The sequence below is a fragment of the Galleria mellonella genome, unplaced genomic scaffold, assembly GCF_026898425.1.
Source record: "Galleria mellonella isolate WM207_F2 unplaced genomic scaffold, CSIRO_AGI_GalMel_v1 utg54, whole genome shotgun sequence".
NCBI lineage: Eukaryota > Metazoa > Arthropoda > Insecta > Lepidoptera > Pyralidae > Galleria > Galleria mellonella.
Window position 1 is genome coordinate 3,690,821 of NW_026442114.1, and position 24,107 is coordinate 3,714,927.

The window sequence follows — 24,107 nt, forward strand, 5'->3', positions numbered from 1 at the left end:
TAAACTACTAGAGCGTAGTCTAGGTTGACTGGTAGAGAAAGCTGCTAGCATTAAGTCCGCATTTCGCACCTTAATTTGGTCAATAAAGTTATGAAAACAAAATAAAAAAAAATAGTTTAACTGAGCATCAAATTTCATTCGAATTTCAGACAAACATTTCGAAAATTTAAATTTGTTCAAAAATTAGTACATTTTGTTTTTAAACAAAATTTTATGTACGTGTTGCTGATTTTCTTGACTATGACTTTTGTTAATAGATTATAATGGAATGGTAACCCCGAGTGATGATAGGCGAGAATGAGAGACTGTACAAAAGTCGATTGCTTGAGTACCTCTGTCCCATTCGTGTTTCTACCGTGAAGCAGTTGTGTTTGCATGGCTGTGTTTCGGTTTGAAGGGTGGGATATTTTTATAAATTAAACCATTAGACATAAGATACGTAATCTTTAATAATACAATGACAATGCACGTCATAAAAACATACATTTAGAAAACAGTAGCAAAGAGTTTATAACATTCGTCCACCCCTAACAAGACTAGGACATCTCTGCGATAAGACGTCGGGGTGGTTTGACAACTCGCCTACTACGTCTTTCGTCAATTGCGGATGTACCACTACTACGTGTTTACCCTTCGACTGTAGGTGGTAAACTACTCCTTTCAAGAACGTTAGGTTTAAATGCCATCTTAGTTGAGTACTTCGGCGTTTTGTCGTTGCACCTCATGGGTATTATTTCAAATTGAGCTTGAACAACTGGCTGTGTTGAAGCTAAGGGTAAATTTCTTTCTTTTGAACATGTTGGTATATTTTGTTGCATGCCTTGGCTATCTTGAGTATTATTAGGTGGAGATAAATGTTCTTCAATGATTTGCTTCCTTATCTGATCAGCATGGAACTTTTTCATTCCAACAGGGGTATTAATTAAGTAAGAATAACGGTGTGTGCGTCGGGTTACTGTGGCAGGTTTCCAATACTTATCATCTCTAGAACGTACATAGACATTTTCTCCCGGATTATAAAACATTTCCTTGTCGTGTTCTATGTTAGCTTGAAATTGTCTGTAGCGAAGGGATCTTCTAGGATTAGGTTTAATGTTGTCTAAAAGACAACGTAGTTGCCGCCCTAATAGAATTTCTGCTGGTGATTTACCGGTATCAGTTCTAGGCGTAATTCTATAGGTGAATAGAAAGTTTTCCAAACGTTTTTTTGAACTTAACTCATCACATGTACTAGCTGACATTCTGGTTTTTAAAGTTCGAACTAGCCTTTCTGCTAAACTATTCGTCCTAGGATGATAAGGCGATGACTTAACGTGTCTAATACCGTTGCATTTGCAGTATTCCTGAAATTGTTGAGATGTAAATTGAGGGCCATTGTCCGAGACTATAATTTGTGGGAGACTAAAAGAAGTGAAACTTGTATCTAGTTCATTGCATAGCTTAGTTGTAGTAATCGTAGACATTGGTTTAATTTCAATCCATTTAGATAGTGCGTCACAGAGCACTAACCAAAATTTGCCTTCAAAAGGACCCGCAAAATCAACGTGAACCCTCTCCCATGGATCATCAGGGATAGACCACGAGTAAACCGGTAACTCTGTTATGTTAGGGCGGTTTTCTTGACAATTGCTGCATCTTTTAACCCACATGTCAATATCCTCATCGATTGAAGGCCACCAAACATAATGACGAGCCAGAGCTCTCATGGCAGATATTCCTGGATGCCCTTTGTGAAGAAATTTCATTACAGAGTTCCTCAATGAATAGGGCACAACAATACGACCATGCCACATCAGAATTTTGTCTTCTAATGGTAACTCACAACGTTTTCGTAAATATGGTCTCAATTCTTCTGACAAATTATCTAGGCGCCAACCAGTTTTTAAAAATTCATTGACTTTTTTAACAATAGGATCTTTCTTAACTTCGTTTCTCAGAATGTCAGATATAGGTAGGTCATGTAGCTTACCCATTTGGTGACGTGTGTCTATTTTATGAATCAAAACTTCTGATAATGAGGGTTTTTTGTGAGGGTTGGGCATTCGTGAGAGATAGTCGGCCATGACGTTAAGTTTGCCTTTTGTAAATACAACATCGTAGTTATAGCTGCCAATCAGAAGGGCCCAACGTACTAGACGGTTGTTACATAACTTAGGCAGATTCCGTCGAGTCCCTAAAAATGCATTAAAGGTTTGTGATCAGTCACCAAGGTAAATTTTCCACCACGTATATATTGGTCAAATTTCTTAATTCCGAAGAAAATGGCAAGCGCCTCACGATCGATAACGGAATATTTAGCCTCTGCTGGTTTTAATTTCCGCGAAGCAAAAGAAATTGGCTGCACAATATCATTATTTTTATGGTAGAGGACAGCACCAAATCCTTTTTCAGATGCATCACAAACTAAAAAAGTGGTTGACTTTCGTTAAAAGCAATTAGGGGTTTAGAACGCAAAATTATTTTTTTTGCTTTATTAAATATTTTGTCTTCTGTTTCCGACCATTGCCATTTGCGGCGATTTCCCGTTAAGGTATGTAGATCTGCGCATAAACTATGTAAATGTGGAATAAAACGTTCATAAAAATTAACAAAACCAAGAAATGTCCTGAGCTCTTGGGCGTTGCTAGGTGGGGCTGCTTTCTGAATGGCTTCCAGTTTTGATTTTGTTGGATGAACGCCATCTTTATTAATAGTGTGCCCAAGATATTCAATTTCTTCTTGAAAGAAAGAACATTCCTTTAAATATACCTTAAGACCAGCTTTTTCCAGTTTTTCAAGTACTATGGATAGAGTTATAAGATGATCTAAGTCATTTTTACCAGTTATGGCAATATCATCAAAATATACTGCGACATTTGGAATATCTTCAAGTAGTTTGTCTAGAAAATGTTGGAAAATAGATGGGGCTGTGGAGATTCCAAAAGGCATTCTATTATATTGAAAATAACCTTTATGTGTAGTAATAGTAAGATATTTTTTTGAGTCAGTAGCAATTGGAAACTGTAAGTAGGCATCTTTCAAATCTATTTTGGTAAATTTCTCTCCCTCTGCTAATTTTTGACGTAATTGATCAAACAAAGGAACTGGATGTGCATGCGTAATGAGAACAGGGTTTAAAGTGCTGCGATAGTCTCCACAAATACTCACTTGGCCATTAGTCTTTATCACATTGACAGTAGGCGTTGCCCATTCGACAGGAGTTATATTAGGATCTACTTCAGTTACTATACCAGTATCCACGAGCCGCTTCAATTCTATTTCGATATTCTTTTTCAAAGAGAACTTGACAGGTCTAGGAGGAAGGTGTTTAGGTTGTGTACCAGGTTTAATATGAATATTCACTTCATAGTTCTTGACTTTACCCAATTGATCATCAAAAAGAGATTTGTATGTATTTAAAACTTGCTTAAGCGTTGTAGGTTGTTGTAAAGTACGAATAGTGTAGACTGGTTGGCAATAAGGTGGCAAACAAGCATACGGCCCACCTGATGGTAAGTGGTTACCGTAGCCTATGAACGCCTATGTCTGTTTAAAATAAAATATATATTGGATTTCATTTAAAAATGGTCGAAAGCTACAAGGTTATTTTACTTATACATTTTTAATTCTTTGTATTTTGGGGGGCGAGTCATGGTATCGTAAATAAATCTATACCTGGTACACAAAGCCGCCACCAGACCGGATAGTTGCATTTTGGTAGAAAAAAAAAAACAATGGAATTTTAGTGAATTTATTTCATCCTATTTCATTTATTACTGAGAATGTACAAAAAAAAAACAAAACAAAATGGCCGACTCAAATAAAATCGGCAAATTGTAAGTATGAAGGAATAATAAAACTAAAAAAAGGTACAAATGACTTAACGCCGGCTCATTTCTGTTCCGAAAAAGAAGACCGGTATGCTATGTATATTTAAATGCTGAAACAATAATATTTTTTACTACAGTTCAAAAATATGGGCTATAAATACTTGTGTTAGGGAATTTCTCTCTTCCAGAGTTTTTACACATCTATGCATGTTTAAACAATGTGCATTTTAATTATGTAATTTTTATTTTCATATTTATTATAATAATTTTAGGGGGAGGGATTGTTAGTAATGGGTAATAGTCCCATTGCTAACTATATAGGTGAGGTCGACCTCTACGTGGTCGCTCTGGAAACCATTGTACTGAATTCCATGTGTATTTTTTTTTTTATGGGTGATAATGAAATAGTAACCCCACCCGCGCTATCGGTATACACCGGCAGGGCACCAGTGAAGGATGATAGATGAGGATGACACAGGTCAGTTAGCCCATCGTGACGAATTCAACGAGAATTGTTCACGATGGTTTCCAGGGGGAACCACGCGGAGGTTGACCTGATAGGGCATATTGCTAGCAATGGGGCTGTCAAACTCCATTGCTAACAATCCCTTCCCCCCTTCCAGGTGTATTCATCATGATGGGCTAATTGACCTACCTTTTCATTCTCACTTATCATCCCTTACTGGTGCCCTGTCAGCGTATATCGGTAGCAGAGACGGGGCCATTATTCCATTATCAACCATAAAAAATTATAATAATTTTATTGTAAATTAAAAAAGGTATTAGATTCTATAATTCTATTTTTACATTATAGTTATTTTTAGCTTCACAGTTGCAACGGTCACTCACAACAACCTATGTTGAGGTTTTATTTAAGTTATTTTTAAAAATAGAATTTATTCATTTTTCTTGTTATGTCAATTGAGTATTTTGTTTTTTAGAGAAACGTCATTACTTTTTAAAACATCTATTATTGTACTAGGGAACAATATTATATATCTTTATTCAGTATCTTATATTTTTATTGTTTTATCCAACGATCCCTTCACAGCCTATTTACATAATTATATGGAAAATTACAACTTCACACATTGCTATTTATCTTTACATTAGACCATCTTCTATCGCGTATAGCTTGTCTTCAATTATAAACAACATGATTATGTAATAATTGATTCCCATGTAAAAATTTTAATCATTTAAGAAACGACGGAGGTTTTTGATTTGTCTACCCGTGTATCTTTTCAATTAGCAAACCGTTTTAGTTAATTCTTTTGTATTCCATGAAATTTGTATCCATATAAAAAAATATAATAATCAACGACGCCATTTTCTTTTGGCGGTACACATTACTTTTAATATTTTTTTTTTTTAATTAGATAAAGCACAGTAGGCCATTGTAAAATGCCAGTATCGACCATATAAGAGACTGACTGTGTATTACAAACAGGGAACTCTTTATGTTCTTAGCGGGTTTTATAATAACGAATTTATTGAAAAAAAAACTACTATATTGCTGAGGTCATGGGGTGATGCTGCTGCTAACCTACTGAACGATATCCTATCAACACGGCAATTGTTTGGTTTGGTAGGTACGGCCGAGTGTGCGATTAGATATGCATATATAAACTGTGTTCTCAATGGTTTTGTACACAGTATTTGTAGCCCATAATCGTCGGATAACAGACGTGTGACGGTGCCTACGCTCGTAGTGTACATTCGACGGCAGACTTTGTAAACACGGTGAGTTGTTTGTTCCAACGTTTTATTTGTCCGAATACATTTTGAGGTTATAAATATGTTGTCAAAATTTTACATTGTTTATTATGTACAATATATGTTTAGTGCTGTCAAAACGTTGTAAGACCATTTGCCAGGTACCCGTTTAAACAATAAGAGATCTTGTCGCTATTGTTTTATTTTACGTTCGCAAAATTCTATAGTATTTTTGTTTGTAAATTTCCATTCTTTTATTGTATTGTAAAATCTTTATTGTACATAATTTATAAAGATTTAATATACAATGGCGGACTTATCTTTATTTTGCGGAAATGCACGAATAAGTACAAAAGCGATAACTGTTTACATTGAGCACTGAGGCATAAAACTACCTGAGGCTGGGTTTTTTTTTTGATGGATGAAAATGGAATGTTAACCCCGCCTGCGCTAACGGGATACGCTGGCGGAGCACCAGTGTAGGGTGGTCGATGAGAATGAAAACAGGCCAGTTAGCCCATCATGATGAATTCATCTGAAATTAATCATGATAGTTTCCAGGGGGAACCGTGAGGAGGTCGACCTGGTTGGGTATATTGCTAGCAATGGGATTCTCAGTCTCCATTACTAACAATCCCTTTCCCCCCAATCCTGAGGCTGGGTTATATACATATAAAACTAAATATATTGTATACTAGCTTTCGCTTGCGACTTCGTCCGCGTGGCCCGAACATATTTAATGATCGTGGAAAAAAGTAGCCTCCATCCCATAATAGTACGGATTGTGATCACCCATCCTAGTTGGAACTACGGCCGGGGTTGCTTAACTTGTGTAAGCGCTACGACCTCTAAGCAATCACCCACTTCTCATTGTATTAAATACTTACATTAATGACAATTGCGTACCTGATACTTTCATAAAGTTTCAGCCAATTCAAATGATCGATTGTTTTATAGCATTTCATTTGTGATTATTTAGATTGATATATTATAACTTTTTTTTTTTATGAACCGATTGAAATAAAACAAACACTAAATGACACGGTACTGCTCGTGTCTATAGGCGACGGTTACCACTTTCCATCAGGTGGGCCGTCAGCTTGTTTGCCATTCTAAGTTGTATAAAAAAAAAAAAATTAAGCATTTTAAAAACAATTCAAACCAAGCGATGTTTCCTCCCACGAACACTCAGGTTATGGAATGAGCTCCCTGCCGAAGTTTTCCCAAGAGACAGCATGGGGTTCTTCAAAAGGGGGGTAAAGAGGTTTCTTTAGGGTCGGCAACGCACGCGTAATGCCTCTGGTATTGCAGGTGTTCATAGGCTCAGGTAACCACTTACCATCAGGTGGGCCGTATGCTTGTTTGCCACCTCAGTGGTATTAAAAAAAAACCTATTTGAATTGTTACACTGTTTTGTCAATTCCATTCAAATTGGAAACTTAATGTGAACTTTCTAAAATAGGTTTATGAGAGACTTGATTTTTTTTTAATGAATAATGGCGAAAGGTCATATTTTATGTTTGTTATTCATACGGCCAAAGTCATGGGAATCTAGAGTTAGTAGCTAGATACATAAATTATACATAGATTAAAGAATTTATTTATTTATTATTATTATAAATTGTTTCCTTCAGAAAAAAAAAAATAATCCAATATCTAAGTGAAAAAGCGCGCGAAATTAAAAAATTGTTTAGTTACAAATATAACCATAGATAGGTCATTAAAAAAAATCTACTACAATAATGTGTAGACAATGTCACCTATTGACTTATGTCAGTCATAGAAAATATGATTGAATGAATGAGTATACTTCATTTGCATTATACAATATAGGAAATAAGCAAGAATAAATGTAATAAATGTAACGATACAATTGTATAAGTACAGTGAGGCGTGAGTAAAGTATCTATCTATGATATAATCATAAAAGATAACTGATTACCTTATTCTTAACTCGTCTACGATCTTAATTATTTAATAAGATAATATCTAAGCGCGTAGTAAAAAAAAGTAAAAAAAAATAAACCTATTTGAATTGTTACACTGTTTTGTCAATTCCATTCAAATTGGAAACTTAATGTGAACTTTCTAAAATAGGTTTATGAAAGACTTGTTTTTTTTATGAATAATATATTCATATGTTGCAGCCAAAACTGTTAACCAGTCAAAAGTACTATTTTTTTTCAATGGTTGATAATGGAATAGTAACTCCGCCTGCGCTATCGGTATTCACTGGCGGAGCACCAGTGAGAGATGATAGGTGACAATGAAAGCAGGTCGGTTAGCCCATCGTGACGAATTCCACTAGATATAACCACGATGGTTTCCAGGGGAACCGCCTGGAGGTCGACCTGACTGGGTGACATTGCTAGCAATAGGTCAGTTAGATCCCATTACCAACAATCCCTTTCCCCCCTCAAAAGTACTATTGACTAGCATAATCTGTTAAAACTACTTTTTATAATGTACCTATAAAAAAAACTTTAATTTTATTGAATAACATATTTTACCCGCGACGTCACCTAAATTAGCTAAACTTAATATAAAAAAAAACATAAATGTTTTGTTTATTAAATAAATAGATAAGCATAAAAAGTTTCTACATTTTTTTATACAACTTAGAATGGGAAACAAGCAGACGGCTCATCTGATGGAAAGTGGTAACCGTCGCCTATAGACGTGAGCAGTACCGTGGAAATAACAGAGTATACTGTTTCGCACATGATACCCCCCATGCGTTGCCATTCCTGAGGACTCGGGTGTTATTCCTTTGTACCCTGTAAATTCACGCCATATCCCAACCTTCAAACCGAAACACAGCCATGCAAACACAACTGCTTCACGGTAGAAACACGAATGGGATAGAGGTACTCAAGCAATCGGCTTTTGTACAAAGTCTCACTCTAATGTCCCTTTTTAAGGTTCCGTACCGAGATAATACAAAGGAACTTTTATGGTACAACTTTGTCCGTCCGCCCTGTTACATAATGTAATCGGCTATACCAGTGTTTCTCAACCTTTTTTGTGTCATGGCCCACTTGAACATTTCTAAAATATTTATGCCCCCATACATAATTTTTTCCGGCAAAGGTTACTTGACGACTCTAATCGCCCAGTTAATGTTTTGGTGACATGTTTTGGAGCATTTTTTAAATTTACTTTCTTTGTTAAATTTGGCACCGATATCCACTCGTAGCATTACATTTAAATGGTTCGGAGCAAGAGGATTAAAATTGCTTCTAGTTCATTTTTTAATTGATTCCCTATTTCCCTTCCCTATTTCCACTCGACTTCTTTCTCATCTATCATCCTGCCAGATATGAACGAAGGTGTGGTTAATATACTATTTTGTCTATGGTTGACATTTTCAAATAAAAAGGCGGGAAAAATAACTATCGTCCATAGACATGAACAGTATCATGACAGATGTAAATCTTAGATGTAATTAGGCAGCAAGATCTCCAACCTTAGCCTGTTCCACAACGGAACAAACGTACCAAAAAAAATCTTAGATGTAAGCATAGGCTAGGCGCAGTCATCATTTCTTATTTTTATGGCACAGTGGAATATTATATAAGCTCATAAGTACAGATCTTGTTATCCACAGTTGTTAGGTGTCGCGTTATCATTACATTGAGATAATGACTCTTTCATAATATTTATTTTGTGTATTGTAAAAATAATGTAATGTTATTGTTTATGTGAATAAGTGTGATCAAGACCGACTTTATCTATATGTCACTGTCATAATTTCCCGCTAAAATGTTTATTTTTTTAATGTAAATTTTTTTTTAAGTCAACGATAGTGGCAAGCAGGGGTTTCAAACATATGGCGCGCCTGGTGGTTAAGAGGTCACCGAAGGTCAATGAGGCGCCAATACCGGGGTGTATTGTTAGTAATGCGGTTTGCCGCTCTCATTGCTAGTAATATACTCTGTCCGGTCGACCTCCACGTGGTACACCCCGGAAACAATCGTGCTGAATTCTAGGCGTATTCATCACTATGGGCTAACTAATCTGCCTTTTTATTCTCACCTATCATCCGTCACTGGTGTCCCGCCCAGCTACCATTCCATTATCATACGTAAAAAAAAGATATCGTCTCAGACCCACATCAACGCAGTTCTCCCTGGAAACTATTGTGGTTAATTCTCAACGAATCTCATCACGATAAGCTTGTTTCCATCCTCATCATAGTCTTCTCAGCGTATAGCTTTTTTTTATCTCGAGGTGCCGGATATGTCGGAGACATGGGTTCGCTTTCGCACTCACCACATCTTCGACAGCAGCGACCCGCCCCCTGATGGTAAGGGCAGGTCTCCTCTCTCAAGATAGGGTGGCTGGCGTGCTCACCCTACCACTCGGGGGACGTGCCAAATATAGCGTATAGCCATTATAGTATAGTAGATAGATAAACTTTTTATTTGAGCCATTTATGACACACGTAAATTTACAAATGAGTTTATAATGACTGGTAGTCCGCATTACTATCAATCCCCCCCCCCCCCCCGACATATATTATTTAAAAAAACAAAGGGGATAGTCAAAAGAGAAAGGATTATTAGTAACTGAGAGATTGGTCCTCATTGCTAGCAACACACCCTACTATGTCTCTTGAGCAGATGTCAGTGAAAGTGGAGAAGATCGTGGACCCGGTGACGCTGGGCGAGGGTCCTCACTGGGACGAGCGGCAGCAGGCGCTGTACTTCGTCAGCATCCACGACCGCACCATCCACAAGTACGTCCCCACCACCAAGGAGCACACCAAGACAACGCTCGGTACGTTTGTTGCATAGTATCAATTCATATTTACTTTTTTTTTGTACATTTTTATTAAGGATTACAATCACGAGTAACATGTAAAATATCACATGTGATATTACAAAATTATATATCACATCTGCTACCACTGCTACTTCATTTCGTATAATCTGCTATAAGCAACAGTATGTGAAAAATCACAGTCACAGCGTTCAAATATAATCATGATTCATCGCCAACATGTTTCGTTAATCTATGCATCTACATATATAAATAAAATTGGAGTGTCTGATTGTAATATTGAAATAACCGTTTTTTACTACATGCATATCAATATTATATACGGTTACATACACCAAAATAACATTTTTTACAATTTTTGTCTGTCTGTTTGTCTGTTTGTTCCGGCTAATCTCTGAAATGGCTGGACCGATTTTGACGGGACTTTTATTGGCCGGTAGCTGATGTAATAAGGAGTAATTTAGACTACGTTTATTTTAGAAAAAAATCTTTTATTTTAGAATAATAAAGTATTGTTGCAAAGTCCAAGTACTGCCCAGTACTCGCGCGCAGCTTACAATCTAATTAAGTAGGTATCATAAAAAAAAAATTAAAGACTGTTAGACGGAACGAAGTTCCCCGGATCAGCTAGTAATGAAATAAAATCGCAAGCCGCCGAGCATAAATTTGTTTAAAAATAGTGAGAAGTGAGTCTATGCACAGTTTAGAATTGTCAGACGCCCACCTCATAGGTGAGCTTTTAACAGAGACATGTCTGAGAATACGTTTGTGCGTTATGCAAGGGACCAGCTCACCTCTGGAAAATAATCGTTACAACGACTGAGCATTCTTGATGACCGTCACGGCTACAAAGAGCGAGTGAATAGTAACTGATTATAAAAATCATTAAAAAAAAAATCATACACAACTCTGAATAGCAAATAGTAGCAGATATGGATATGGCGTGAATTTACTGGGTACAGAGGAATAACAACTGAGTCCTCAGGAATGGCAACGCATGGGGGGTATCGTGGGCGAAACAGTATACTCTGTTATGTCCATGGTACTGCTCATGTCTATAGGCGACGGCTACCACTTTCTATCAGGTGGGTCGTCAGCTTTTTGGCATTCTAAGTTGTATAAAAAAAATTATATTATGTGATTACGAATAAAAATCACCGCCTGTGATTTATGATGATGGAATCACTGTAACAATGAAAATTCGTAGAAATTCATCAGATTGTAGAGTCTTGATAATTATTTATTTATTTTAACATCGTTTTATAAATTTCGTTCTATTGTTTGCGTTACAGATGGTACAGTGGGATTCATAGTTCCGGTGGAGGGCACCACAGACCAATTCGTGGTGGGGGTGGGTCGCAAGTTCCAGGTGGTGCAGTGGGACGGCAGGGAGAACAGCCGCGCGAAGGTCGTCCGGGAATTGGGGGAGGTGGACCAGCACACAAACCCACCCACTAGGCTCAACGATGGAAAAGCCGATCCGAGAGGCAGATTGTACGCAGGTCGGGCAAAAGTTGCAATTTTAGGACTATATGGCGGCCGAAATGATGATGCAATTAGCACGGCGTAAAAGGTGCGAGTTCAAATAACGCCCACTTTGAAAATTTGTAACGTAATGCTCGAGGGATGAGCATCAGTGGCCTTCTTAAAAGTTAACTAAAAGCCTAACTGCGGTTGTCAACCTGCTTGGTGCCTGTCCAGTGTAGCATCTGCTGGTGAAACTCCAAGATTGATTAGGAAAATATACTACAAAAAAAATTTATCAGGCATATCTTCAGGTGAAGTTAGTTAACATGAATTTGGTGATATAAATAAAAATTGTATTGTAGGCACGATGGGCCACGAGAAGCCTCTGGGGGTCTTTGTGCCAGAGCAGGGCTCGTTCTTCCGCCTGGACGGCAGCAAGATCACAACTGTGAGCGACAAGATCGGAATCTCCAACGGTCTGACCTGGGACCTGAAGGAGAAGGCCATGTACTACATTGACTCGCCGGAGCTGAACATCAGGAGATACGACTACAACGTGGAAACAGGAGAAATATGTAAGAGGCTAATTTATTAATTTCACGCCAATTCCCTTTCGAGGTAGGCAGAGAGAACCGAGTGTCAATGACCCTCTTTACTTACTTACTTTAAACTCTTTACTTTTAAACAGAGGGAGACTTGGAAAAAAGTCATTTGCTTGGGCATCTCTATCCCATTCGTGTTTCAACCGTGAAGCAGTTGTGTTTACATAGCTGTGTTTCAGTTTGAAGGGTAGGATATGGCAGGTAATTTGCAGGGTACAGAGAAATAACACCTGAGTCTTCAGGAATAGCAATGCATGGGGGCTATCATGGGCGAAACAGTATACTCTGTTATGTCCATGGTACTGCTCATGTCTATAGGCGACGGTTATCACTTTCCATCAGGTGGGCCGTCAGCTTGTTTGCTATTCTAAGTTGTATAAAAAAACAAATCGTTTGATTCCTACACTTAGATAACTCGTCTCATGGATGCACACTGTTTCCAAAAACTCTTGATTCCTCCTTCAGAATTCAAAACATAAATATTAATGTAAAGAAATATCTCCAAGTATTGACAAACTTTTTTTTTACATACTTACATACATTATTTTGATTTATCTAGTGAGGTTCAGCCAGCATTTGCAATAAATGTGTTTATTTACGACATCACATTAGAAACCTCTAAATTTATCAGTGTTTTATACATATAAACCTTCCTCTTGAATCACTCTATTAAAAAAAAACCGCTTCAAAATCTATTGTGTAGTTTTAAAGATTTAAGCATACATAAGGACGGACAGACAGCGACAGCGACTTTGTTTTATACTATGTAGTGATATATGTATAAAAAAAAATCTTATATTCTTTGTTTCTCTCTGGTAATTATTAAGATTCTTTCCTGTGTTATTCTATTTAATTAGTTAAATAATGATAAATAATTGAATCTATTATAAAATTAATATTAAAATGTAGGTAACTGGAGTCTGTCTAGTAACATGTTATAATATTATGTATACACATATGTAGTTATGTACTAATAAGGCAAGCTAGTATTACTAAATATATAACGATGTATTAATAATGTAATTAGATAGGTGAATTAATTGTCTTGCGTTTAACTTAACATATATTATTAGCTCATTTACCTTAAATATATGTATATAAAGCATATCATACTTTAAAGTGATATATAGGTACATATTATATACTATAGGTACCTAGTTATCTGTACTACAGATGCCCAGTAGCTTAACATCATATTAGCTCTTAATCGTTCGCTGCTGAACATTTTTTTTTATACAACTTAGAATGGCAAACAAGCTGACGGCCCACCTGATGGAAAGTGGTAACCGTCGCCTATAGACATGAGCAGTACCACGGACATAACAGAGTATACTGTTTCGCCCATGATACCTCCCATGCGTTGCCATTCCTGAGGGCTCAGGTGTTATTCCTCTGTACCCTGTAAATTCACGTCATATCCCACCCTTCAAACCGAAACACAGCCATGCAAACACAAATGCTTCACGGTAGAAACACAAAAGCCTTAGAATATAAGCCTTCCTCTTGGGGGGTTTATATTCAATATGCCACGACAGGTCGACCTCCACACGGCTCCCGCTGGAAACTGTCGTGTTTAATTGTAGCATTCGTCAGGATGGGTCAACTGACCCGATTTCATTTTCACTTATCATCCCTCGCTGATGCCCCGCCAGCGTATTCTGATAGCGCAGGGTTACCATTCCATTATTATCAATTAAAAAAAAAAACATATTCAAGCTACATAAATAGAAATAACAATCTAATTAATTTTACAATCTAATTAATTTTACAATCTATTTAATTTTACAGCAAACTTGAGGCGTATATTTGACTTTAAGAAAAATGGAATAGAAGGTACCCCGGACGGCATGACCATAGACACGAACGGTAATCTATGGGTCGCGGTGTTCAACGGATCGAGTATCCTGCAAATAGATCCGAGGGCTGGTAAATTGTTGCAGCAAATACCAATACCGGCGAAGCAGGTCACCTCTGTGACGTTCGGCGGACCCAATTATGACATACTGTTCGTCACATCGGCTAAACTTAAAATTGATAATGTTGAACAGAAGCCCCCGTGTGGAGCAACGTTTATAGTGACAGGTCATGGGGCCAAAGGGTACCCCAACAACAACTTCCGGCTGTAGTGTTCCATATCATTATACCAAATAACACTTATAACTAATAATGCATTTAAATATCTAAGTATTTGCTTCTCCCACCATATTATATTTACTTTTATATCTTTTCTATTATATTCACAAAATTATTCTATATTATATTATTATTTTATATATTTTCATTTTATTTTTAACGTAATAACGACCGTATTAACTTATCATAAGTTTCGGGACTATGCGGTACCCTTAGCCTGACTAAGGGTTCCGGGGGGTCCCAAAACAAACTTTTTCGATTAAAATACAAATGTTAATTCGCTTGTTTATTACCTTAAAATATAATGTTTACTCACAACATTTCTAACAATTAAATACCACACATGTTTATGTATACATAATTAAATAACAATTAATTAAACATAATTATTCCCGCCACTATCACTAAGAGCTGTAATATGTATCTATCTATCGACATAACATTTTTTGTTGGACGCCTCATGAAAATAACTTCATAAATTAATTTTATTTAAAATTTTAAAATACACTGCCTCTAATATAGTATTTTTATTCACCAACCATATAAAAAACATGATTTTGTTTGTATAAATGCATTTATGAGTACTTATTAGGTATACCGTATTGCATTTATTGTCGTCAGTCAACTATATTACCTATTTATATTTATTTATCTATTTTAATATAAATCCAAACTTTAAACTTTTAATACTCGATCACGTATGGCAATTTTTTATTAGTATTCTAACTTGTGATTTAAATTAATAATTTAATTAATTAATTTAAATTTGTCAAATGAATTTTACCAAATAAATATTTATAGATAAGGAAGGACAAACATTATTTTTAGACATATCTACAATAATAATTTTATTAAAAACATAATGTACCCGATGATATTTATAAATATGTACGTATATATTAATAAATATATTTACAAATAAATATTTTATATGTAAAACTATTTGTATTGGAAACATATCAATTTTATAACCTATAGGTACGTATTGATAATTGTTAGTTGAAAATATGTACACGACTTATTTACCTAATCGTGTGTGTTTTTAATCAATTTGGATATTGTATTAGAACTACAATTAAGTATGTACGTATTAAGATTTGAATAAAACAGTGAATAAATTTTAATAAAACATTTGATTAAAAAAGTGGTTTTATTTACCTGTACTTTATAATAACAATGGGGTACCATTCTCCTATCTATTAGATACCTATCCTATCTATTAGATTCCTATCCTATCTATTAGATACCTATCCTATCTATTAGATACCTATCCTATCTATTAGATACCTATCCTATCTATTAGATACCTATCCTAAATATTTTAATTTGACAATTTCTCGAAAGCACTATTATATGGAAAATCTTAAATTTATATTTTTTTATTAAAACTTCTGTTTATATTGGTCTTTAGAATTATGTAGTCATTGTATTGTGAAATTAAACAAAAATTGTATATAATTTAACACTCAAGTTTGGAGCTATCAATGTTAAGTTAGCACTAATTGTAGAGCAGCAATCTTTATAAATCCTTTCCCCCACGACAAATTCACTATAATTTTTAATATGTATTAGTAATATTAAAAACGTGTAAGTTTGTTTATTATTTGAAATGTCTTTTTTTTTATGCAACTTAGAATGGCAAACAAGCTGACGGCCCACCTGATGGAAAGTGGTAACCGTCGCCTATAGACATGAACAGTACCATGGACATAACAGAGTATACTGTTTCGCCCATGATACCTCCCATGCGTTGCCATTCCTGAGCAATCGACTTTTGTACAAAGTCTCCCTCTGGAAATAAGTCTAAGAATATATGTATGTAGGGAGGGAGGGGGGACTTTGTACAAAAGTCGATTGCTTGGGTACCTCTGTCTCATTCGTGTTTCTACCGTGAAGCAATTGTGTTTTTTCATGGCTGTGTTTCGGTTTGAAGGGTGGGATATGGCGTGAATTTACTGGGTACAGAAAAATAACACCTGAGTCCTTCTAATCTATCTTGGTTACGTGGGCGAAGTCACGGGTAAAAACTAATAACCCATAAAATGGGGGGCAGGGATTGTTAGTAATGGGGCCAATTACAAGCAACCCTGTCAGGTCGACCTCCACGTGGTCCCCCCTAGAAACCATCGTGGCTAATTCTAGTTGAATTCGTCAGTATGGGCTAACTGACCAGCTTTCATCCTCACCTATCATCTCTCACTGGCGCCCCGCCAATGTATACCGATAGCACAGGCGGGGTTACCATACCATTACCACCCATTAAAAAAAAACATAAATTGGGCCAATAAAACGGTGGATGTCTGAATTACAAGTAAGCATGACAATTCCATTTACATTATCAGATAATACGCATGGTCAACTGATGGCTATTAGTAATTATTGACTGTAACATCAAGACGCCTGCCAGCTGATAAGAGTTTTTATATAAAACACTTTTTTTTCACTCTAAAAGTGTTTAAAATCGAGTAAAAATTAATTGATAACAACATTGCAAGTGGTCGCATATAAGGGAATTTCACGTGTTTGTTATAATATTACTAATTTATATCCAAGAAGGGTAAGTATGAACAAACAAAATGTTATTTTAATTCATTACTAATAATAAAAATAGTCTTTAATTCGGATAATTATCTTTTTACTTTTTCATTAGTAATTAGTATTAAAAAGATTTTTATCCGACCTTAATAAAAAAAAAAATGTTTTTTTGTATGATAATTTAAGATCGTGTTCCAAAAAGAAAAAATCGACTTAAATTGTCAAATCAAAACAAAATCAGTTATTGCGATTTAAAAACAAAACTAATGATACGATTTTGGTAAAATTTTTATGGTACCAATCTGTAAGTATATTATTCTAAAAAGATTTTCCAAATCGGTTTAGAACTGTAAGAGTTAAGTGGTAACAAACAGAAAAAATAAAAGTAAATTGAAAATTGTCAAATAGAGCTCTTCTATTTGTCTATATATATATATATATATATATATATATATATATATATATATATATATATATGTGTGTGTGTGTGTGTGTGTGTGTGTATATATAATTATTTATAATTTATGTAAATATTTATTTAAATTTCTGTCTTGCACTATTACTGCCCACTCACTACTTCCTATGCCACTGTGTTAGGATGACTGGAAGAGATCTCTTTTATTTATTTATTCATTTATTCATTTATTTATTGCTATTACATGTTGTAACAAAATTGGTCTTAATTTACTAAAAGTAGCAAACATGAACCCTGAAAGGGCACAGCAATCACATTAATAAATCTTATATAAACTACATAATTAAATTTTTACATTATATATATGTATCGTCGATTAGTATAAAAAATAAAAAAAAACAAAAAATCATCATTAAATTAAAACAAACAGGCACAAACACAACTAACTTTTTTCCTTGAAAAATTCCTGTAGCGCATAATAACTCTTTGCGATTAAATATTTTTTTAGAGATAAGTTCGCCTTTGCTAACATTGTTATTAACTTATTGTTGTTACTATATGGTTTAGTGCAATAAAGAATATATATATATATATATATATATATATATATATATATATATATATATATATATATAAAACTTAGGAAATCCCTCAGGGGGTTAAAAATCCTGTTGAAGTCGAATCATAATAAAATTTGCTTTGCGTAATTCGTCGAATGTCCGTCAATGCATCGCCCTCAGCTTGAAACACCCATTAAACTCGTCGGAATTTTACTAATCTTCCTATAATTCCTATAAAAACATATTAAAATTCGTATAGAGTGGCTTTTTTAACCCTTCCTTAATTAAATTTGCAGATGTCAGTGAAAATTCAGAAGATCACCGAGCCACTGCTGTTGGGCGAGGGTCCGCACTGGGACGAGCGGCAGCAGGCGCTGTTCTTTGTCAGCATATCCGAGAAAACCCTGAATAAATACGTTCTCGCCACCGGTAGACACACCAGGACAAAACTTGGTATGTGTATTTTTGCACTAAGCCTCTTGGTCCACTTTTGGCCGTTGTACGTATGAGTCGTGATTAATACAACCAGCCCAGCTCCGACGAGAAGCTCAGAAATTTTCTGGTATCTTCACAAACCTCACGAAGTGACTTTAGCGTTCCGAGGATTTATAAATGTTAATAGACCACAGCTATATTATAGGATTACGTGAGCAGCCGTTTCTTCGGCCACCCTGTAAGCAGCAATTTTTTTATTGGGTGACAATGGAATGATATTCCCGCCCGCGCTATCGGTATACGATGTTTCAATCCTATATGCTAGCAATGGGCTGATAGAATCCTTAGTAACAATCCATTTCTCTCCAACAGGCAAGCAAGTATTGAAGTATCGAGTGAGAAAATACTAAAAAGCGATGGAAACGACGCCAACGTTAAAACAATTAGTAATAAGCTTCCGCAGAATTTACGTGCCGACTTAGTATTCCACTCATTGTTCCCAACTAAATTTAAATACATTCCAAATTACATAAAAAAGTATATTTCTTTGTATCTCATCATCATATCAGCCCCTAACTGTCCACTTATGGACATAAGACTTGCTCTTAGAGCGGTTTTGCCAGTAGTGGCCACGCTTGGTAGGCGGATTGGCAACCGCAGTTAGGCTTTGGAGATGTTTTAATAGGGGCGCTGCTACCCATCCTTCGTCCTCGTTAGTCGCCTCTTGCAATGCCCACGGGAAAGGAAGGGATGGCCTATTTTATGCCGAAACCACGCGGATTTCTTTGTATCTATTTACCTCTATTCACGTTAGATGTTATGGGGTTCAGCCGTGAAGCAGATGTGTTCGCATGGCTGATTTTCAGTTTGAAGGGTGGGATATGGCGTGAATTTACTGGGTACAGAGGAATAACACCTGAGTTCTCAAGAATGGCAACGCATGGGGGGTATCATGGGCTAAACAGTACACTCTGTTATGTCCATGGTACTGCTCATATCTATAGGCGACGGTTACCACTTTCCATCAGGCGGACCGTCAGCTTGTTTGGCATTTTAAATTGTATAAAAAAAAAAAAAGACAGAAAGAATTATAATTCAGAGAAATTTAGAGAAATAACAATATTTCTTCCTATTTTTTTTTTTTTATTATTGTGTTGATTTTATTCTAATAACATGAACAGCAACTAATTAATTTCTTTATTATTTCAAATACAGAAGGCCATGTCGCATTTATAATCCCGGTAGAGGGCGCTGTCGACCAGTACGTGGTGGGTTTCGAAAATAAATTCGTGATAATGCAGTGGGACGGGGAGGATGGTACTCCCGTCCGGCTGGTGAGGGAACTGGCTGACCTGAACCAATACACAGACGCACCCACACAGGTGAACGATGGGAAGGCTGACCCCAGGGGCAGATTATTCGCTGGTAAGGAATTTAATGTCAGTAACTATGGATACATGCATATGGCTTAGGGTTATACCCAAAAAGCGTTTGGATATTTTGTCAGAATTAGAAAGAAACGCCGCAGCACTGAATGTGTGGCTGTAGCCCACTCATACACGATATATCTCCTTTGGAAAACACACTCTATAACCTGATGAGATAAAAACGTCGCTAGAAAAAAACATCTTAAAATTCCTACCAATGATAGGAATTAGCAGCAAACTTTAAACATGGGTAAGCACAAAAGATCATGCAAAAGTTGCAATGTCACAGGTCATTTCTGCCCGAAAAAGGCTGTCTTTCAATAATAACTAGCGATTTGGCCCGACTTCGCACGTGTAGTATTAGTAGTAACTTTTCAAAATAATATAATAGCCTATGAATCCAACATATAACAATTTGAAACGCGTTACGAATTATATTGAAATAAATGGACGTAATGTAAAAAAAAAGACAATAACTTTTTTATTGAGCATACAAATTATCACATGAATTTTTGTTTAAAAAAATTCTCGGAAATTCTATTTTCATCGGTGCCCCCAGCCAATGCAGACCCCTAGTTGTTACTCTGATATGACTACGTACGTTACCCTACGTAGTTATTACTCTGATATGACTACTAGATAATCTAGGGGGGAAAGGGATTGTCGTGGTTAGTTCTAGTTAAATTCGTCAGAATGGGCTAACTGACCTGCTGATGACTGATGAGGATGAACTCATCAGTCATCGATCAGTGGTGCCCCGCTAGTATATACCAATAGCGCAGGTGGGGTTTCCATACCATTATCACTCATTAAAAAAAAATAGATAATCCGACCTTGGTTGGTTTTAAACAGGTACGTTATTGCCAAGCAATGATCTAAAAAATTTCGAGCCGAAAGGCTCCCTCTACCGACTGGACGGCACTACCGTCACCAAGCTTTGCGATGGGATTAAAGTGTCAAATGGCCTGGCATGGGATTTAAAGGAGAAGGCCATGTACTATATAGACTCTTTGGAGAACAATATAAGGAGATACGACTACAATGTTGAAACTGGAGAAATATGTAAGAGGATATTTAATTATTTTAGTAAATATTAAAATAGTAGAGGAGGCCGGCCGGCCTTAAGGAGGGAGAGGAAAGGGTATTCCGATGAACAAAAAGGTCGCATTAAATTCGATGTCATTAGAGTGAGTAGCGCTCCGAACAGGATTTCGATGACCTTTTTCTTTTTTCGAAGTCAAACGGGGTCACCGGGTGCCATAGCGTTGTCATATGACCAGAGACAATGGGTGGTAACCTCTTTTCTTTGTCGTCAGAGGGCGTCCGTCAAATAATTGTCCGAGAATGTCAAGTACACTAAGGATGGTACTATTTGAATGCTCCTGTTGTGCTATCTCATGCTATATTAAAATGTAGTATGTTACTTTTAAGCAATTTTCAAAAATGTGTTCTCAATTCTTTTGTATTTTTGGTGATTATTATTTTGAACCGATTTTGATAATTGTTTTTGCATTCACTGGATAATGACGCTTATTCGTTTATTTAATAAAAAGAAGATGCATGAGCCATTATGAATTTTATCACGATTGGACTGACAATTTTTTAAAAAAAATCTAGAGGTTTAAAATAAAAAAAAATATATATATAATTATTCTATCCAAAGATGTATGGAATCGAGGTCGGAACCACTATATTTTTTATGTAACTTAGGATGGCAAACAAACTGACGGCCCAACTGATGGACACTGCTATTTTGCCATACAATCATTAGTAAAAACTAAAGTAATATGAACGTAAATTGAAAACAGTTAATTTAATTTCAGCAAACCTAAAATACGTCTTCGACTTCAACAAGCACAATATAGAAGGCTTCCCTGACGGAACAACCATAGACACGGACGGGAATCTATGGGTCGCCGTGTTCAACGGATCCTGTGTAATTAAAGTCGATCCAAGAACTGGTCAGTTATTAGAAAAGGTGGCAATTCCGGCTCCGCAGGTCACGTCAGCCACTTTCGGAGGTCCCAACTATGATATCTTGTTTGTTACAACCGGTAGCATCAATATGGGATCAGAGCAAGCACCGCCAGCGGGATCTACTTTTATGGTCACCGGTCTTGGGGTCAAAGGGCACCCCAACATTAATGTTAAATTGTAGATTGGTAACTATTGAATTGACTAACAGCTGTAGTGAACACTTAGCTTAATCCAATACGTAACATGTTTCAATGTATTTACCTATACGGTTTCATAATGTTAAGTGGTTAATTTGGAATCATTTATTAATAAAATAAAAATTATATATAAACCACTTTTCTTTATTGATGTACATATAACAATGCAAAAACATGATGGCAGTTCGATCAAAGACAAGAAAAATAAAAAAAAGTATTGACAAGTAAAAACAATGGCGCGAGAGCCTCGTAAACTGTCACTTCCGTCTTTTTAGTGTTATCAGGTGGCATAGATTATGAAGCGTAAACATTGATTATCTATGTTATTTATATTAAAAAATAAAACTATTTAAAATTGTGTACAGCAACAGTACTCAGCCTCCCATACTAAATTGGTAGATGAACACGGTTTTACTATGGGAGGATACATTTTTTGGTGTATTTACTAATAGAAACAAAATTTCATAATCACATCGACTTCACCTTGTATATTATGTATATATAATAATAAATATAAATAAATAATAGTAAAAATAATAATAAAATGTTGTAATATTTTAAAAATGTATTTCGTTTATTTAATACTATTTAGGCATGTGTGCGTTGGTTTGCCCTTGCCGATTGGGTTCCAAGTATATTTTACTGAATTTGCAGTAATAACGAATTTGTTGTTGTTTTGGATATAACTTTTAATATCGCAACTAAACTATATAAGTTTACAATATTTTGAATATACATATATATGAAAACGAAGAGGTGACGGTATATAATGCAATTCAATTGTAAACGAATGACGTGAATGTGGCTGCTGATTAGTGGGTCGTCGCAATTTGCTTCACACTTCACGATCCTTTCAGCAACCATAGATTATGTAGTAACAAATACTGATATTTTTCATTATTATACAACACACGCACGCACGTATGAACGCCCGCTTGTCTGTTCGCATGCACGTTATAGATTATGTCAAACATAAGTTTTGACAAAACGGTGTTTCAGCTGATTTTGCAATCCGAACGGGGTGATTGATAAAAAAAATGACTTCAAAATGACTGCTTATTATAAAGTTTACTTGAATATTTTTTTTTTTTTATATTAAAAGAACGTGATGTATTTATTGTGTGCAATTCACAAGTTCCACCATAGCCACCTTCCGTCCATCACCAGAGCAGCTGGACGGTAACATAATATTGTATTATCACCGAACTTACATTAGTATGCTAAATTTCAGTTGTAAACTATAGTACATTACTGCAGTGGCCAGCAACTGAGGCATTAATGGACGAACGTGCAAATGTGGGCCAAGGTGGAGCCGAGGCACACATACGTGAGTCCATCCTAGTTGTGGCCAAGGCTTCTATAGTACTTTTCTCAAATATTGCGCGGAAATCAAAAACACTATTTCAGTTTTTAAGGTCAATGGCGAATAACGAACAATAATAATTTTTCACGCGCCATAATGTTCCTTTGTTTTTTTTTTTTTCAATAAATAGCTTTCTATTTGCAAGCCAGTTCGAAATTTAAATAAAACCTTGTATTAGTTACCTCCTTGGTAGCCATGTTTCGAAGGAAAAGGTCATTCCATTTTTAAATTACAGGACAGATATGAGTTTACATAGTAATTTATCTGGCCGCAAAACACGACAGATATGGATTTTCATACAACTTTTGCCGGCCGCTGCCCGCATGTATCTGGCCAGTACGGCCATTTTGATTTATCTCTAAGAAGACTGTCAAAATAATGGTCATATTTTAAAAAGTAGTTGAAAATAGATTGCATTTTTTGAACTAAAAGATTTACAACATCAAGCCAGCTTCCGTCGCACTGGCGTTGAGACTACTCAATGATACTATGAGCCAGTATCCACAACTTTTATGGAACAGACGAATTTGCCTTCAACTTGCTGGAGTTTCGTCAGATAGCCATGGAATGTCTTTTTTTTTATACAACTTAGAATGGCAAAAAAGCTGACGGCCCACCTGATGGAAAGTGGTAACCGTCGCCTATAGACATGAGCAGTACCATGGACACAATAGAGTATATGTTTACCC

At 35.9% G+C, this 24,107-nt stretch overlaps 3 protein-coding genes across 5 annotated transcripts; 2 read left to right on the forward strand and 1 right to left on the reverse strand.

The window, feature by feature from the left end:
- Window positions 1-437: 437 nt before the first annotated feature.
- Window positions 438-4,446, reverse strand: LOC128201538 (uncharacterized protein K02A2.6-like). Its single transcript, XM_052898841.1, has 2 exons — window positions 3,148-4,446; window positions 438-2,173 (listed from the first exon to the last, which is right to left on the reverse strand). Exon 2 carries the CDS (start codon window positions 2,061-2,063, stop codon window positions 627-629), a length of 1,437 nt encoding a protein of 478 aa, XP_052754801.1. The 5' UTR covers window positions 2,064-2,173; window positions 3,148-4,446; the 3' UTR covers window positions 438-626.
- Window positions 4,447-5,392: 946 nt separating this feature from the next.
- On the forward strand, window positions 5,393-15,653 carry LOC128201539 (regucalcin-like). 3 transcript variants are annotated; one of them, XM_052898843.1, is made up of 5 exons: window positions 5,393-5,552; window positions 10,148-10,304; window positions 11,600-11,809; window positions 12,137-12,349; window positions 14,165-15,653. In XM_052898843.1, the coding sequence occupies exons 2-5, from the start codon at window positions 10,148-10,150 to the stop codon at window positions 14,500-14,502; spliced, it is 918 nt and encodes a 305-aa protein (XP_052754803.1). In that variant the 5' UTR covers window positions 5,393-5,552; the 3' UTR covers window positions 14,503-15,653. The 3 variants fall into 3 exon arrangements, with proteins under 3 accessions (XP_052754803.1, XP_052754802.1, XP_052754804.1); XM_052898842.1 differs by lacking the exon at window positions 5,393-5,552 and adding an exon at window positions 5,666-5,686; XM_052898844.1 differs by lacking the exon at window positions 5,393-5,552 and adding an exon at window positions 7,397-7,418.
- A 1,237-nt stretch (window positions 15,654-16,890) lies between these two features.
- LOC113509818 (regucalcin-like) lies at window positions 16,891-22,192 on the forward strand. Its single transcript, XM_052898845.1, has 5 exons — window positions 16,891-17,066; window positions 18,316-18,472; window positions 19,670-19,879; window positions 20,734-20,943; window positions 21,705-22,192. The coding sequence occupies exons 2-5, from the start codon at window positions 18,316-18,318 to the stop codon at window positions 22,037-22,039; spliced, it is 912 nt and encodes a 303-aa protein (XP_052754805.1). The 5' UTR covers window positions 16,891-17,066; the 3' UTR covers window positions 22,040-22,192.
- Window positions 22,193-24,107: the final 1,915 nt, after the last annotated feature.

Excerpts from the sequence above, each read along its gene's own strand:
- LOC128201538 (XM_052898841.1), bottom strand. The coding sequence starts at position 2,063 with ATGGCCGACTATCTCTCACGAATGCCCAACCCTCACAAAAAACCCTCA.
- LOC128201539 (XM_052898843.1), top strand. The coding sequence starts at position 10,148 with ATGTCAGTGAAAGTGGAGAAGATCGTGGACCCGGTGACGCTGGGCGAG. Across the intron at positions 10,305-11,599 it reads GCACACCAAGACAACGCTCG|ATGGTACAGTGGGATTCATA; the intron begins GTACGTTTGTTG and ends TTTGCGTTACAG. Across the intron at positions 11,810-12,136 it reads GAGAGGCAGATTGTACGCAG|GCACGATGGGCCACGAGAAG; the intron begins GTCGGGCAAAAG and ends ATTGTATTGTAG.
- LOC113509818 (XM_052898845.1), top strand. The coding sequence starts at position 18,316 with ATGTCAGTGAAAATTCAGAAGATCACCGAGCCACTGCTGTTGGGCGAG. Across the intron at positions 18,473-19,669 it reads ACACACCAGGACAAAACTTG|AAGGCCATGTCGCATTTATA; the intron begins GTATGTGTATTT and ends TTTCAAATACAG. Across the intron at positions 19,880-20,733 it reads CAGGGGCAGATTATTCGCTG|GTACGTTATTGCCAAGCAAT; the intron begins GTAAGGAATTTA and ends GGTTTTAAACAG.